At 43.3% G+C, this 16,076-nt stretch overlaps 1 protein-coding gene across 2 annotated transcripts in view; it reads left to right on the top strand.

Annotated features, from left to right (window-relative positions):
- The window catches only part of PSKH1 (protein serine kinase H1), a 61,053-nt gene extending 45,779 nt beyond the window's left edge, over positions 1–15,274 (top strand). For both annotated transcript variants that reach the window (XM_075577100.1, XM_075577101.1), the window contains exon 3: positions 12,861–15,274. In XM_075577100.1, coding sequence (XP_075433215.1) covers positions 12,861–13,178 — 318 coding nt within the window. In that variant the 3' untranslated portion in view covers positions 13,179–15,274. The remainder of the gene's footprint in view (positions 1–12,860) is intronic.
- Positions 15,275–16,076: the final 802 nt, after the last annotated feature.

The following is a 16,076-nucleotide window of genomic DNA, read 5'->3' as shown; positions in this document are numbered from 1 at the left end:
GTCCTTCCTAGGACCAAAGTGAACTGACATGTTGAATGGGTTAATTATAGGGGCTTGACACTTTTAATGGCTCCATAGTAACCACATATAATACTTTGGCATTTTTTGTACAGGAGGGCCCCGGGCATGCTATGTGTGCAGTCTCAGTACATAGATATTAATTCTAGCGCGGTCGTGGAAGGGGGGAGTTGGACAACTAGCTCCCTTCCTCCTAGTAGGCTTATTTTGTATTGTATGAATGTTGAAAGGGTTAATTTATGTAGACTAGTGAGCCCATTGCTATACTAGCACCTCTCTACTATTATACCCACGGTGACTATATCACTTCATACTTACATGTGCTTACGTTTGAGCATGTGCGTCATCATTAATATAGTTTACAACTGTAGTGTGGTCGTGGGAAGGTGGAGTTGGTTTAGAAGCTCCCTTCCCCTCAGTAGGCTCAATTTCTATTTTTTGGGGGGCTACCTAGCCCAGTCATCACCCCCTCCAGAGGTATTGGCTTTGCTATTTTGCAGTGCTTCATATTTTTGAAGCCCTTTGTGCACCGGGAGTTTTTAATACCCTATTTTTTTTAGTGTTATGGTACTATTAAATGTTTTTATTATATATACATCATATCATTTACTACTAGTGTTTGTTCTTGGGTCCGAGCTTCTATTTGGTTACACTATTACTTCCTACTTATTCTAGTGATATTGAGCACTGTTATGTAGGGGGCTTTTTCACTGGACCACTGGTCCATCTGGGTCTTGTCTGCCAGTTTCTTTTTGTTTCTGTTTTGCCCTTTCTTCTACTTCACCGTTCACTTTATTTACTGTTCCTTATTATTAACTGGAGTGCTGGTGTCCTATTTGTTGTTTTGACAATTAAATTAACCTCAAAAATATAAAAGGATACAACACAACGCCAATCCAAAATATTGTGTCTAGATATTGTAGAAAAATAGTGGCCAATATAATATTGAAGTATAGACAATTGAAGCGATTGAAAAATTCAACGCCTATGGCCGCGATTATAATGCCGACAAGGGCATGCACCGTCGGAACAAATACCTTTATTACAATGAAGGTACACATAATGCGCACGAAGGCGCGACCGCGTTTTGGAAATACAATTCCAAGCGACGTCCGCGTCAGATGAAGCGGTTCAGCTAATGAGGCCTAACCACTCACATATCGCCACGCTTCCCCATCGCCGGAGCATTGGCCAAAAGCAGAGTTCACATTCACGCGAGCTACGTGCACGCGTTCCATCGCGCGCACGGTGATTATAATCTCAGCCTAACATTTCTTCCCTAGCGCCTGTATTGCGGTGCAGCGGTGACTTGATTTGTCCGTCATCGCTGCGACCCGATCCTGCAGCGGCGCCTGATCCTGCTTCGGGAGTGTTGTGACTGACCAGGGAGAGAATCGGAGAACGGAAGGCAGGGCCAGAGCTGTGCGAGGGTTGAGGGCGGCAGCGAGGGCTCGGGGAGATCTCCGTGCTGCTATATCTGTGTGCACATAGTGGCACGCCACTGTCAGTGTGTCACAGATGCACACTGACGCACAAACATGCTCTGACATATAGAGCCACTGTTGCCAGAAATGGCCCCTGCCACTCACCACGCCACAAAAGTTTGGCTGGCTCCTAGGTTTTTAAAGTTTTTGTCCACCCTGGGAATAGTATATAATGTAGCTAGCTGGTACAGTAATCAGTGCTGTTAATCTTCCTTAGGGGTTGGTTATGTTGCAAGTCAGAGTAGCTGCAGTGTGTCTGAAAGTGGAGACCACATGATGTATTCTCTGCTACTTTTTATTTTTTTTTCACTTTATTGCTTCATTGCAAGATTGTAGTGTCCAAATTATTGATCTGTGGGCTGTTCACAGCCCTGATGTGTAGACTTGCATGTGGTGCGGGGTGAGACCACCCACGTATACACTCTGACTTCCATCTGCTGCCATGCTGAGCACACACTCGTACTCAGCATAATGATCCAGTACGCGTCTTAAGTGTCATTTTAAAACCCAATATTTTAGTTGTTGTTTATAATAAATACAGTTTTTAATATTACCACAATTCATCAGAGCGTGAGCTTGAGTGCTTATTTTGGGTTGCTTTCTCCTCCTATGATTATATCGCTACCTACCCATTAGCACCGCTCACTACTTATCTAGCATTAGCAGGGGCTCCCTATCACTGTTACAATTTTAGGTGACCAAGCGCCTGGGGATTTTTATTTTTATATATATATATATATATATATATATATATATATATCACACACCCCAGGTTGGGATCCCACACACACTGTGACAGCCACTGATGTGAGGGGGTAGCGTAAACTCCCCCTCCCCCCCATCGAATGCCTAAGGCTGCGTTCATAGAGCCTCAGCCCACGCTGACGCTGAGGGTCGCCTGCCCGATCAGGAGTTATCCCATGGACTGGCGAGCCAGCGTGCGCGATCGGGGGGGACGGGGAAGTGACGTCGCTGGGCCAATAGCCCACGACGCACCAACATCAATGTCACGGTGACGTTGACGGTTCTTTGCTGTGATTGGAGGTTTTCAGCCCACAATGCGCTGAGAAACAGGCTCTGCTGTCAGCTGAAAATCCCAACGCCTCAGCACACCTGCGGAAGCTCACGTGAGCCCCCTCTAGAGACATTCTCATTGAGGATGCAGGTGCTCAGTACGGAGCGTCCGCGCGGCTTCCCCTGCTATGGACGTAGCCTTAGGCTGCGCTTATAGCGCCAGCGACACGACCGATGACCTCCGCCATTGCAAAAGTTGTAATTGCAGGTATGAATACATCGCTGGCTACAAGGGGAGTGACGTCAGCAAGGGGGGACGGCAGAGGGGCGGAGAAAAGAGACAACAACAAGGCCAAACGGAGTGTGGTGTTTTTTCTATGGAAAATGTTATTGGGGGTTAGCCTGGCTAGTACACTGCATGTAAACACTGCATATTTTATCTGTCAGTTAATTTTTTTTATCAGAGCATACAGTAGTATACAATTTTTTTGTATGCATGCTTCTCAATTCTCAAATACTATCACTCTGGCACTTGTAATGCATAGGGAAAAACCAAAAACTTTCAAACCTAATTGTTTAGGAAATGGGAAAATCCACCCTTCGAATGGCAGGAGCATAATACACATTCTATCACATTAGAAACTGCACAGAATTGCTGGATATTTTTTGCAGACTTCCTTTTCATTTGCTGTATATGGATTTACGTTTTATTAGTGTGACCCCAAAAATGATCTCTTTTTCACAGATATTGCATTGTTAGTGCCATTAAAGAACAGTGTATGTGGGGGAGAGAAAGGCAAGGACAGAGGAGAGAGAGAAGAGGGTAATGAAACAAAAGCACAATGGCAGCACAGGGGAGAAAATGGTACAAGACAAGCGAGTTGTCACACACAGACACACAGACACACAGACAGACACAAACACACACAGGTGCATTGGGTGGAATTGAAGCGATATGATTGGCTTATTGGCAGTCACATGGGGAGACCGTCTCCTCATTAATCAATTCTACTGACTACCAAGATTTTGGTAACACTGTCGCTCCGTCGCGTCCACTATAAGCGCCGGCGACAATGCATTTGTTCTCTAAGCGCAGCCTTACAAAACTATGGCTCTTAAAAATTCTGGTGGTTCTTGAGTATTTTAGATTTTTGTTCACATCTATAATAAATGTCACCAGCATTAAATCACTTTGATCCCAGGAGAAACAAGTTACAAGCTACAGTTTAAATGCAAACGTGACTATTTTCAGAAGAAAATCTTTATTGAAAAAGAGAAAAAAATGACTTTAAAAGGGAAGTTCAACATAGTGGGTCAAATTATTATCATTATTATTATTATTCCTTGGAAAGAGGCAACCTTCCTTGAGGGGACTGTATGAGTTCAACTCAAATAACGTTAGTATCCTGCCCCCTTAGCATATCCTGCCCTTTAAAAAAAAAAAATATACAGTAATATATATATATATATATATATATATATATTCATTCAGCTCAACCCTGTTATAACGCGATCCGTTACAACACGAATCCGCTTATAACGCGATGCAAGCGTGGCTCCCAATTTTCGTATTTATGAATACTTTACACACACAATTATTGGTATCTTAAATACTTTATTGTACAATGCATACAATTGTACATTATTTCTAACGTGATCCGCTTATAGCGCAATGTGATTCTTTGGACCCCAAGCACAGCGTTATAAGGGGGTTGAGCTGTATGTGTGTGTAATATATATATTACACAAAAAAAGGAACGCTGGGTGCACACAAACATATGAACATATATATAGTATACTTATCTGTAAATCCGGGTGCTCGCAGCTGGACAAGGAACACCAACCAGTCCCAAATAAGTAAAACAAAAGGAAATCTGCAGCACTCACATGTAGAAAAAAGGTTTAATCAAAAAACAGGACAGTCATACAGTCTCCAAAACAGAGCAACGTACGTTTCAGACTACATTTGAGTGCTGCAGATTTCCTTTTGTTATAGATACCTTGTATCTTCTATTTTTATATTCATTTAATGGTATTCATTGTTGTTTTTTTTTTTTTGTTTTTTTTTCTATATATTTTTTATTATATATATTTTTTAGTAGTTGATATTTTCATTGTGTTATATACTCCCCAAACTTTTTTATGGTTCACTAGATCTTCACACATATTACCTAATTTATTTGGTCAGTTTAGCTGTCACTTCTTGTTCCCCTTCTTTTGTTTGTGTGTGTGTGTGTGTGTGTGTGTGTGTGTGTGTGTGTGTGTGTGTGTGTGTGTGTGTGTGTGTGTGTGTGTGTGTGTGTGTGTGTGTGTGTGTGTGTGTGTGTGTATATGAAGAAGTCATCATAGATGACGAAACGCGTAGGGCGTGGCTAAAGCAGAGGAGGCACTATTCCCACTGAGAGCACTATTGCGGATTGAGAGGAACGCAGATTGTGAGAGGCTCAGCGAAACAGAACAGTGGATACATCTCTGGCTCCCTTGGTGGTACAGCAGCTAGTAGCAGGCAAGCGAGGGCTCGGTTTCCTGGAGGGACTTCCGTTTTGCGGGACACCAGACCGGGTGAACGTCACTTCCGGTAGAAGGAGACCACGCACGAGAGGACACCATTGCTGGCTCGAACGCTACCACTGGCATATGAGGGCCTATCTCATAACTGCATTTTAAAACCGTTATACTTGTGAGTGGGCATTTGTCTGTTTTTAATGTTCCATAAAATCATTGTTATACTTTAATGCACTAGGTGTGGGCCTGTTTTTTTCTCTTTTCTTTCATATATATATATATATATATATATATATATATATATATATATATATATATATATATATATATATATATATATATATATATATATATATATATTGATGCCTAGCTTCTAATGATACATTTTCCTAATGCGCTGGGCCCTGGGGAGAGCGCAATTTTAACCTGAATATTTACTTAATATTTTAAATGCTTATATTTCCTGAATGGTGCATCACATTTTATAGATGCTGTACATACAGCATTGGAGGTTTAAAAAAAAAATACTTCTCCTTTTTTTTCTTAATAAAAGTGTCTCCCAGCTGCATTTAACCTATTAAACACGCCACTGTCCTTGGTTCACCTGCGTCCTAGGTACGATTGCCCCTTTAAATCAAATGATGCTACATTATGTACCAGTTTCTATAATACTAGTGCGAGGGCAGAAGGGCACAATAGTCATTTATATAATCCACAGGGTTTGTAAATACGCTGCCATCTGGCAAAGAGAATCTCCACTAAAACTGCTCTGCTATTTAAAATTAAAATCTATAGCTTAGCAGACATTGCATAAAACATGGTCTAGTTACTACACAAGGGGCCCGACTGCAGCTCGGGTTATAAAACCGGGGAAGGATAATCACAAAATATTTTATTCCCCCAGGGAGAGCAAAATATCTTTTAATTTTTTTTTTTTTTATGTTTGTTTTGCTTTTTCAACATTGTTTAATTTGATCTTTATATAAGTTAAGGATTTATTTCCTCCAGCATGGTCAAATGTTAATTAGATTAAAAATTAAATGATCAGTTAATCGAACATTGAGTTTTTGCTTTCAGTGGAAAGTCTCCTTTTTTTGCTTGTCTCAGTGTCCGCTTTGGAGAATGGCGGGTTATACATTAAGCTTCTCATCTTGTGAGCAGGGGCACCACTGCCCCCGCTCACCCCCTCGTCGCTTGAACGCATACACACTCGCGCTTGTTTTCACAAGGACACACTCTCTTATTACACACTCCACATTGACCCTCACACAGGCCTGGATTTTGACTTTCTGAGGCCCTAAGCTATATCAAGTTTAAGAGGCCCCAAAAATTAGAAATCTATGTATTATTCTGACTGAAGGGAACATTGAAATATAAACATGAAACTGAAATGAATGAAAGCATTATACTTGCATTGTTCTATACAAAGATGATGGTGTAAAGCTAAAATGAACAGTGTCTGCACATCACATTCATTTTAATTAAAACATCTCTTTTGTGTTTTTTGGAGAGCAAAGTCATTAATTTCTTCACACATCATACTCTCTTTTACTCAACACACACCACATGTATCCCCCCTTCTCACACCGCACACTCACCCTCTAACTTAATCATCAAACCACATACAATTCTTACTTGCTTAACACACCTTTGCCCCCCTCATCCACCTCACAAGACGCACTGGCCTCTCTTACCCTCCCCACACAGCCATCACCCTCTCTGCCCCACATCAAGCCTTCCCTCTTGCCTCCGACCTTGCCACACACCTGAAACATAACTTTTCAGCGGGCATGCCCTGTAGATGAAGAGGCTTCTTCTCTCTCTCCTCTGTTCTGGGCTGAGAGAGGAGAGGCAGATGGCAGCTTCTGTCTCCAGGCAGCGCAGGATGCATCCGCTGAGCAGCCAGCTGAGTTTTTCCACTGTGGCCGGCGGCTGCGTGTCCCTGCGGCGAGGTCACTTGTTGCTAAAGCCGGCGGTCACTTGATCGCGGAGAAACAGGCGGAACCAAATGTCCTAGACCACTTCTTGAGATACTTACCGGAGAATATACCACTGATGCAGTACTGATATTCAGATACATGGAGGTTTAAATCCCCTGCGTCCACCGGCTTCCTTTTGGCGCATGTGACGTGAGATTTTTAACCTCCTGTTTTGTTTCCCCTGGAGGTCAGGACCAGACGGCACTTTCTTCGGTAAGTATCCTGGGAAGCTCGGGTCCCCGGACCTGAAACTAATATGGTTAATTTCTGGAGACACGCTGCTTCCTGTACATATTGAAAAAGGGGGTAAGACACATTTTTATGTAGTGGGCACTGATCCTTCAATTAGGAACATGGTACTGGTAATGTTTCCAGTAATCTTACCAATATCGGTTATTTTTGGCAGAATTTTAACTTGCAAAGCTGCATTTCACACCTGACCTACTAATGGATATGGTTGGGTTTTAGAAGATGATATACAGTATGTGGGCATGATGTCCAAAGATTTTATAATTCTAGTCCTTGACTGAGGCGTCTATGCTGAAGCAGGGATATCCATAAAACCTGACCTGTTGGTGGCCCTTGGGGACTGGAGTTGGCCGCCCCTGATTTTAGATTCTTAGAAACAAAAAATAAATGAAAACTAATTACCCAGGGAGGACCAAGGAGAGAAAAGGGCAATGATTTGTTTAATGGGTTAAAGCTTGACGATTGGGGGCTTTTCCACTGCAGTCCCACCTGCTGAAAGAGGATTAGGACAATGGGGTGAGACTGAGTAATCGCAGTAAAACCCATCCTAAATATGTTGGTGTTTAAAAATATTCCCAGGACACATTTTCAAAAAGTATGTAGAAAAAACTCCCTCTTGCATCATCTTTTTCTTTTAACGTAGTAATCGTCCAGTTTCAACCTATTAAACAAATCGCTGCCTTGAGACTGGTCCTTGAACGACACAATCTACAGCATCTTAGGCCTAATGTGTACTAATGGCGGTGACATATTTAAGGGGATTCATCTTGGGGGAGCATGCCTTACTTACCACAGTCTGACACCTATATGTATTTTAACGTTTTGATTGCCTGAGGAACGATGCCACAGCTCCTCTAGCACATTGCAATCACATGGTTACATAATGTAGTAAATGTAGTTGAAAAAAGAAAACGTGGGCATCGTATTGAATCTTTGTTTGATTTAGACGACAGATACTTATCCTAAATTTGTATTTGCAGAATATTGGTCCAGAGGAAGGCAAACCACAAACCCCAGTGTTTATATCATCCAATGAAGTCTCATAGGGGAATAAATAAATTCCTTCCTGACTCCAAGAATTGGCAATCAGATTACTCCCTGGATCAACATCCTTCCCATGTTTACTTATTTGGTATAGCCCTGTATACCTTTCCTTTCTAAAAAAAAAAAAAAAAAAAAAATGTCCAACCTTTTCTTAATGACATCTATTGTATCTGTCATCACAGTCTCCATGGGTTATGAGTTCCACATTTTAACTGCCCTTACTGTAAATAACCTTTTTTTTTCTTTATATGGGTGAAATCTCTTTTTCTCCCATCTTAAAGAAGGACTGAGTCCTTTATACTGCCCTTGTGCTGAATAGTTCTTTTGAAAGTTCCTATTGACCATGAATATATTTGTATATAGTTATCATATCTCCTCTTGGACGTCTCTTTTCTAATGTATACAAATCTAATTTAGCAAGCATTCTCTCAAGTCAGATTTCCATCCTTTATGAATTTTGTGGCTCTTCTCTTTACTTTATCTAGTTTCATAATGTGTTTATTTAAAGTTTGGTCTTACTAAGGATTTCTACAATGGCAAAATTCCCTTCCATCTATACCCTGTTTTATGCAAGATAAATTTGCCTTTTGCAGCTACTGCATAACATTATCACTATTGCTAAGCCTGCTGTCTACCGGCACACCTAAATCCTTCTCCATCAAGGATTCCCCTAATTTATCCCCATTTAATTTGTAAGTCGCCTGTTTATTCGTGCATCCCAAATGCATAACCTTACATTTATCTGTATTAAACCTCATCTGCCATTTACCTGCCCAAGTTTCCAGTCCCTCCATTTCCTTCTGAAGAGAAATTACATCCTGCTCTAATTCTACTACCTTACACAATTTAGTGTCATCATAAGTTTTAATATGTCATACTAGGGTTATTTGTGCACCCACAGTTTACCTTTTTATAATATACTTGCTGATATACCCGGCGTTGCCGGGGATGTAATGTTTCCCGCTCCCCTCTCCCCTACCCCCCTCCCTCTCTCTCTCTTCCCCTGTCTCCCCCCTCTCTGTTTGTCTCCCGTTCACACCAATCCATTCCCCCCCACCCTTTACAGCTCCCCCACCCTTTACAGCTTAATGCAGTGTCTGTGCGGCAGTGTGTGTGTGCGCATGTCAGGCAGTCTGTGGGCACGTCAGGCAGTGTGTGTGCGTCAGTGTCTCTATTTGTGCGTCAGTCAGTGTGTGTGTGTGTGTGTGTGTGTGTGCGCGCGTCAGGCAGTCAGTTTGTGTGTGCGCCAGTCAGTCAGTGTGTGTGTGTGTCAGCCAGTCAGTGTGTGTGTGTGCGCGTCAGCCAGTCAGTGTGTGTGTGTGTGCGTCAGTCAGTGTGTGTGCGCGCTTCAGTGTGTATGTGTGCGCGTCAGTGTGTGTGTGTGTCAGGCAGTCAGTTCGTGTGTGTGTGGCAGTCAGTCTGGTGTTGCCCTCCCCCTCTCTTGACTGTCTCCGCCTCCCCCCCCTTCTCTTGACTGTCTCCTCCCCCCCCTCTCTTGACTGTCTCCCCCCCCCCTCTCTCTTGTCTCCCCTGTCTCTTGACTGTCTTCTTCCCCACCTCACCCCCCCACCCCCCCGGCGCTAATATGGGGCACGCGGTGTGAGGAGAAGATCCGTTTGTGCGGGCGGAAGGCGGCGTCGGCGTTAGTGCGGCGGGCAGGAGGCGGCGTGACTGCGGAGGAGCCGAGGAGCAGGTGCCGATGCCCGTTAGCAGTGCCTGCGCTGTGACCGGGGGGGGGTGTAGGGAGGAGAGAGGTAAGGCGGCAACGCCGAGGAGCGGGCGGCAATGCCCGTTAGCGGTGCCTGCGCTGTTACCGGGGGGGGAGGTATAGGGAGGAGAGAGGTGAGGCGGCAGCGCCGAGTAGCGAGGGTAGCGGTGTGAGGGGGGGGGGGAGAGAGAGTAAGGAGCGGGGGAGAAAGTGAGGGTGAGATCAGCCAAAGTTGTGGTCCTGCCAAGTTAGCTTCCAACTCCAAGTGAGGCCAAGAGGTGCACGCAATGTGAGGGGGGTACGTCCTGCTGTGACACTCAGGCCAATGAGCTGTGGCCGTCCGTGGGCCAATCACACAGTGGGAACAAATACACACACAAACATTATTTCAGTCTTATATATATAGATCATGTGTTCCTACCAATTGGGCTAAAATATACTAGTGACGTGTTTACATTTAGAACCTAAGTCTGTGTGATAAAGGAGTCTTTTGGTTGCATCTTTTGATCAAAACATGATTCACGCCTGCCAACCTCGTCAAGGAAGACTCCGTTTAGCAGGTACTGTCACAGGAGACCAGGCCATTTCCACCTTTTTACCAGGATCATGCATTGAGCAAAGCAAGTTAATGAAATAAATTGTACATTTATTCACAAGAAAAGGCAAACACACAATGTTACACAAACTACAGCAAAAAAACACACTTGGGAATTGGGGTTGAAAAACTATACTTTCCTAGGTGTAGGGGCTTATCAATCCAAAGCTTACCCTAAAAAGTCTTGGAACTGAAATCAACCTGCAGTTCCAAACGCCACAGCTCCCCTCTCTCTAAAGGGCTGGAATTCACTTGGTGCTTAGAATCTTAGAAAAGTTGGAGGGAACTTTGAGAGACCTTGGAGGACACTAGAAAACACTAATGTGCACAAGGGGTTATAATACCTCTGACTTTCATTCAAAAAATACTATAGCCCAATCCAAAGCGTGAGAAATTTATCCGCCACCAATCAGAGACAAGCTGGTAGACACGACAGGGTTACCTGGAAATCTGAATGAACCAAGGGGCATGGGTTATTTGGCACCTCTGACCCTGGTTTCCTCAATGCCACCCGCGGTGACGGGCTCCTGCCAGTCTGGTGGGATCAATGGAAATGCAAAGGGCGTCCAATGATCTCAGGATGGGGATACTGGTCCTTCCCTCCTGTCCAAATGGTCTTGACACCTCAGACACATCCTCTGTGGCTTTCATCTCCACCGTATGAGTAGACACAGTGGCACCCAATTTGGTAGCCCACTGGCTCACTCATAACACTGGCTCTGAAAGTCCCACCTCATCTCTGTGCACAAGCAGATATGTTTTAAAACACACTGTTCCATACAATATACACTTTTTACAAATATCCTAAGTCTTTTGGTTGTGGGAAATATAATAAGAAGCTGCACGTTATTTCTTACTAGCCATATTCCCCACACTCTATACAATAACCTTAGGACTGGACTTTTAAAAGTCCCCTCACAACCTAGTAGATGATTGGTGTACCCCCAGACCCATATACCGGTTCTGGGTGACCTGGGCATTTACTGGGTGTCACCATCAACCTAGGGACCTCTTGACTGTTTCAGGGACACCTCACATCCCTATGCCCCAATTATCTTTGTGGGCTGTGCTGAAGCAGGGACCCCTTTGTGGCGAGTCGCACAAGTGTTTTCAAGGGGAGATATTACCGAGACTGTGTCTACATGCATCCAGGCATCCAACCTGTCTCCTGGGTACATTTTTAGGGGAACCAGCAACTCTGGGCCCTGACTAGATAGACACAATCTGACAACACTTTCTCCGCAAACAGCTCCCCCCCCCCCCCCCCCCTGAAACTCATACCACAGCAAGCCCTGCTTGCTGGCATCCCTGGAAAGGTAAAAACACAAAAATTATTTGTTGTCGCATAATTACAGGTAATGCTTTTACAACAGTGGAGTCCAAGAGCTGACACTCCTGAACCCCAAAACATGGATCAGAGGTAACCAAACTGGCTTAACCTTTATTAGTGAGCCTGGCTACCTCTTCACCGTCACAGGTACCTACACTGAATACAAGTCATTTCGTATTGTCCTATGCAGTAAACCTTGTGAAGTATGTGAAAATTCCCTGAAGTGGTTAAATAAATGACGCATGTGCTTATTTGTGGAGTTAAAAGCTGACCAAAGCCAGTATCAGAGTTCCCTTATTATAAAGGGGAACTGTGGGTGCACATATACCCTAGTGTGAAATATTAATACTTACACATATCTCTTCTGTCTGTCAGCCATAAACACTCACCTGCTCTTCAGTGGAGGGTGAAGTGTAGACTGACAAAGAGGTGTATTATACCTTTATGCTAATTGGAGAACTGGTAAGAGCTCTATCCTGAAGGGAGGAGCCATACACCTCCAAGGAACTGTTTAGTAAAACAAACCAGGTGAGACAAAAACTGTGTACACATACACACACACACACACACACACACACACACACACACACACACACACACACACACACACACACATATATACACACACACACATACTCATAAGGAGTGGGCGGAGGGTAATGAAAAGAAGGAAAGCAACCAAATATTTACTTTTAGCACACTTAAATGTGTTTAGGGAATGGTGCTGTTGTTTTGTGAGCTATATGGAATTTCACCTTTAAATTGGTAGATTGATTAAACATTTGGCCCATACTTTTCAAGAATATTTTCTGCCACATAACAACCTCTAGCGGGCTTGCGGACACTTTACAACCCTGTCTTATGGCAGCAGACTGCTTAGTTACTATCGGCCTCCATATATATAAAATGTACCTTTATTTTTTGGATCCTGCAGCCCTGGCCGAGCGTTTCGAACCTGGCAAAGGACTTTATTGACCGCCTGCTGATGGTGGACCCAGGAGAGCGGATGACCGCAACACAAACCCTGAAGCATCCCTGGGTAGTGAGCATGGCAGCCTCCTCATCTATGAAGAACCTACACCGCTCCATCTCACAAAACCTCCTGAAAAGAGCATCTTCTCGCTGCCAGAGCACCAAGTCTGCACAATCCACCCGTTCCAGTCGCTCCACCAAATCCAACAAGTCACGTCGAGTAAGAGAACGAGAACTGCGAGAGCTGAATCTGCGTTACCAGCAGCATTACAATGGTTGAGGGTAGCACACTAGAGACCTCAGGAGTGTTTCTCCAAATTAAATCTAATACTTCTCTTCTCACAGTGCAGAAGAGCTACCGAGTGTAGATCAGCAGACTTGCTACTGCTAAGCTCAGAGAATGTATTGGTGCTGTCAACCATCAGCTCAGACTCCACTTCCATACATCGAAATGTAGGCCAAAGAGTTGTCTCACTTGTTAACCCCTCTCTTAAAAATAGGAGGATGTAGTCCGTCTTGCTTCTCCCCTTTTCATCTAAACAACTCTACAGGTTCAATAGCAGAATACCATTGCAAGATGTAGATACAAGGTTTAGTAAATCATATTGGTGATGAGACCCTTTTCTGGATACCTGAACCAAAATGTTACCATGTCTGTGATGTAATGTTCCAACGAATATTTAAAACAGGGAGGACACGTCAGGAATAACTGGGTCAATAAACTGAGCTTCCAAGACCAGAGTGTTACGTAAAGATGTATACATTAGTGTTTAATTGAGGTATAGCAGTTATTTCTAGTGAAGAAGTCATAGTGAGCTTCACATCTGCTGTTCTCTAACAGAGCAGGCACGCGTAATGTGAAAATCTGGACATTTTATTTATAAATTGTACCACTTCTGCTTTGTTTTATATTATATGACTAGCATTATTATTATTTTTAATTATGACTGATCAAAATTTTAAGTTTAAAAAGTTTAAGCCACAAAATATATTTTGGAAAGATATTTGGTTTATCTTGACGTGCTATCTATGTCATAGGACATAGACGGTATTTCAAGATAAAAGTAGCCCCACAGACTCATAGCTTCTGTTTACTCATCTACCACATTGGTAGAAGATTACTAGAGGATCCACAAAATCACTTTAATGTGTAACAGATTAGTCGCATCTATTTGATACATATACACAACTCCAAAGTGATAAATATGTGCATCTCATCTTATATAGTGTTAAATGTGAAGGCCTGAAATGTATTTGTCCAACTATGTATCTGTTTATAGGACTATTTGTTCCTAGATACATCATTTAAAGCTCTCAACGCTTACCTTGCTTAATGTAAGCGTGAGCATTAAACTCTTGATACTCGCACAACTTTTGAGTAGTTATATGAAAAAAAGAAATGCATATATAGCTATGTATATTTACTTCAAGATCATTTTTATAGGTGAGACGGTCAATTATGGTAGCAACATTGAAATTAATTTTAGCACTAGAGACCTACTGTGAGGATGTCCTACTGCAAGAGAACATACTGAGGATAATGATGATATGCCAAAATACACTGGGACAGGGGTGGCCAACGCTAGTCCTCAAGGGCCACCAACAGGCCAGGTATAAGGGATATCCCTGCTTCAGCACAAGTGGCTCAGTCATTCTGAGCTCCTAAAGCAGGGATGTCTCTAATACCTGGCCTAGTGATGGCCCTTGCGGGCTGGAGTTGGCCACTCCTGATCTAGTATCTTCTCATTTGTGACATACTGCGGTATATTAATGTTGGTGAGCGCATTAGACTACTTAAGAGGACCTCAAAGACTATATTACCACACTTTGAAATTGGTAGGTCGTGCTTGTAGAGCCTGAATTAATTTTTTTAGATGTCAAAATGTGGAAATTTCAAACACAACATAATTAAGGGAATAAGGATACCGGATTTTCATGAACTTTTGTGCAGCTATGGCAGAAAGGCCTGGATTTATTAAACTGTTAAACCTTTGTGCACCGTAAGAACCATTCACTTAAAGGGGCTCAAAGGCTCGGTAAGTTGAAGCACTGTTTAGTAGCCAGTGTCATTGTTTCTGGTGATAACGCAACATACCCCAGTATAACATCTAATATCAGCGTTTGCATAGGATTTAGTGGCAATGCTGGAGCAGCATATCACAATATATCTCGCCAAAAATAACAATGAAACTGGCTACATCTGCAAATGTATCTGTTTCCAGATGCTACGTGATGTTTTCACAAAGTGACCTTAACATTTGTACAAACCAGATGTTGAATTGTTCTTACACATACTAGCCTTAACTACTAAGCAATAGCTGTGAAAACCTTGCAGCCAAGTATTGTTAATAAAAAGATGAAGTTTGATTAAACCTATGAGGAACTATGGTATGTTTTTATTATATTCACTGCACACCCTCTCAGCGCATACTGTTCATGCAGAGCACACATGTCCAACATTAAAACACCAATTGGCTCTGCTGCATATTATTGCTTTTTCCGTAGTTTGAACCCAGGGATCTCCTCATGCAGGACCTCCCTCTGTTTTACCATAGAAACGTAATGTTAACCTCTGTTTCTGGAGCTTTAAATGCCCACTGCCAGAGGCTGCTGGTGAGCAGTAAGTTTGACATGAGGTTAAAACTGTAGGTCTACTGTATGTATGTGCTGGCTACAAACTAGTGCACGAAGGATCCGGCCTGAGCTATCTGCAGATCTGATGCCTGCTGCTCCGGTGTCTTCAAGGAAGGACAAGCAAGACGACCTGAGAAGTGTTGGGTTAGTGGTTGACTGTTTTGATAAATGTATAAGGCTGTCGCATGTGCTTATAGAAGGTGCGACGGAGCGACCCAAATCTCTAGTCAGTAGAATTTGATTTTTACAGCGACGGTCTTACCATGTGACATGCTATAAACCAATCAGATAGCTTCTGATGCAGGGGGAGAGGGGATGTGTGTGTGAGTACAGGGAGAAAGGGGATGTGTGTATGTGAGTGCAGGGAGAGGGGATGTGTGTATGTGAGTGCAGGGAGAGGGGATGTGTGTGATGTAGCAGCCGCGGAATTAGCCCGCCAGTCTTTCCTCCCCCTCCCCCCAGCCGCCTACCGACCACACCACCCCGCGCCCCTGAGTCTACATCCCGCCCCGGGAAGCAGCTACTGGCAAACCAGGAGCAGACG

The sequence above is a fragment of the Ascaphus truei genome, chromosome 19, assembly GCF_040206685.1.
Source record: "Ascaphus truei isolate aAscTru1 chromosome 19, aAscTru1.hap1, whole genome shotgun sequence".
NCBI classification, from domain to species: Eukaryota; Metazoa; Chordata; class Amphibia; order Anura; family Ascaphidae; genus Ascaphus; species Ascaphus truei.
The sequence above is the reverse complement of the archived record's forward strand: the minus strand, read 5'-3'. Positions and strand labels throughout refer to the sequence as shown.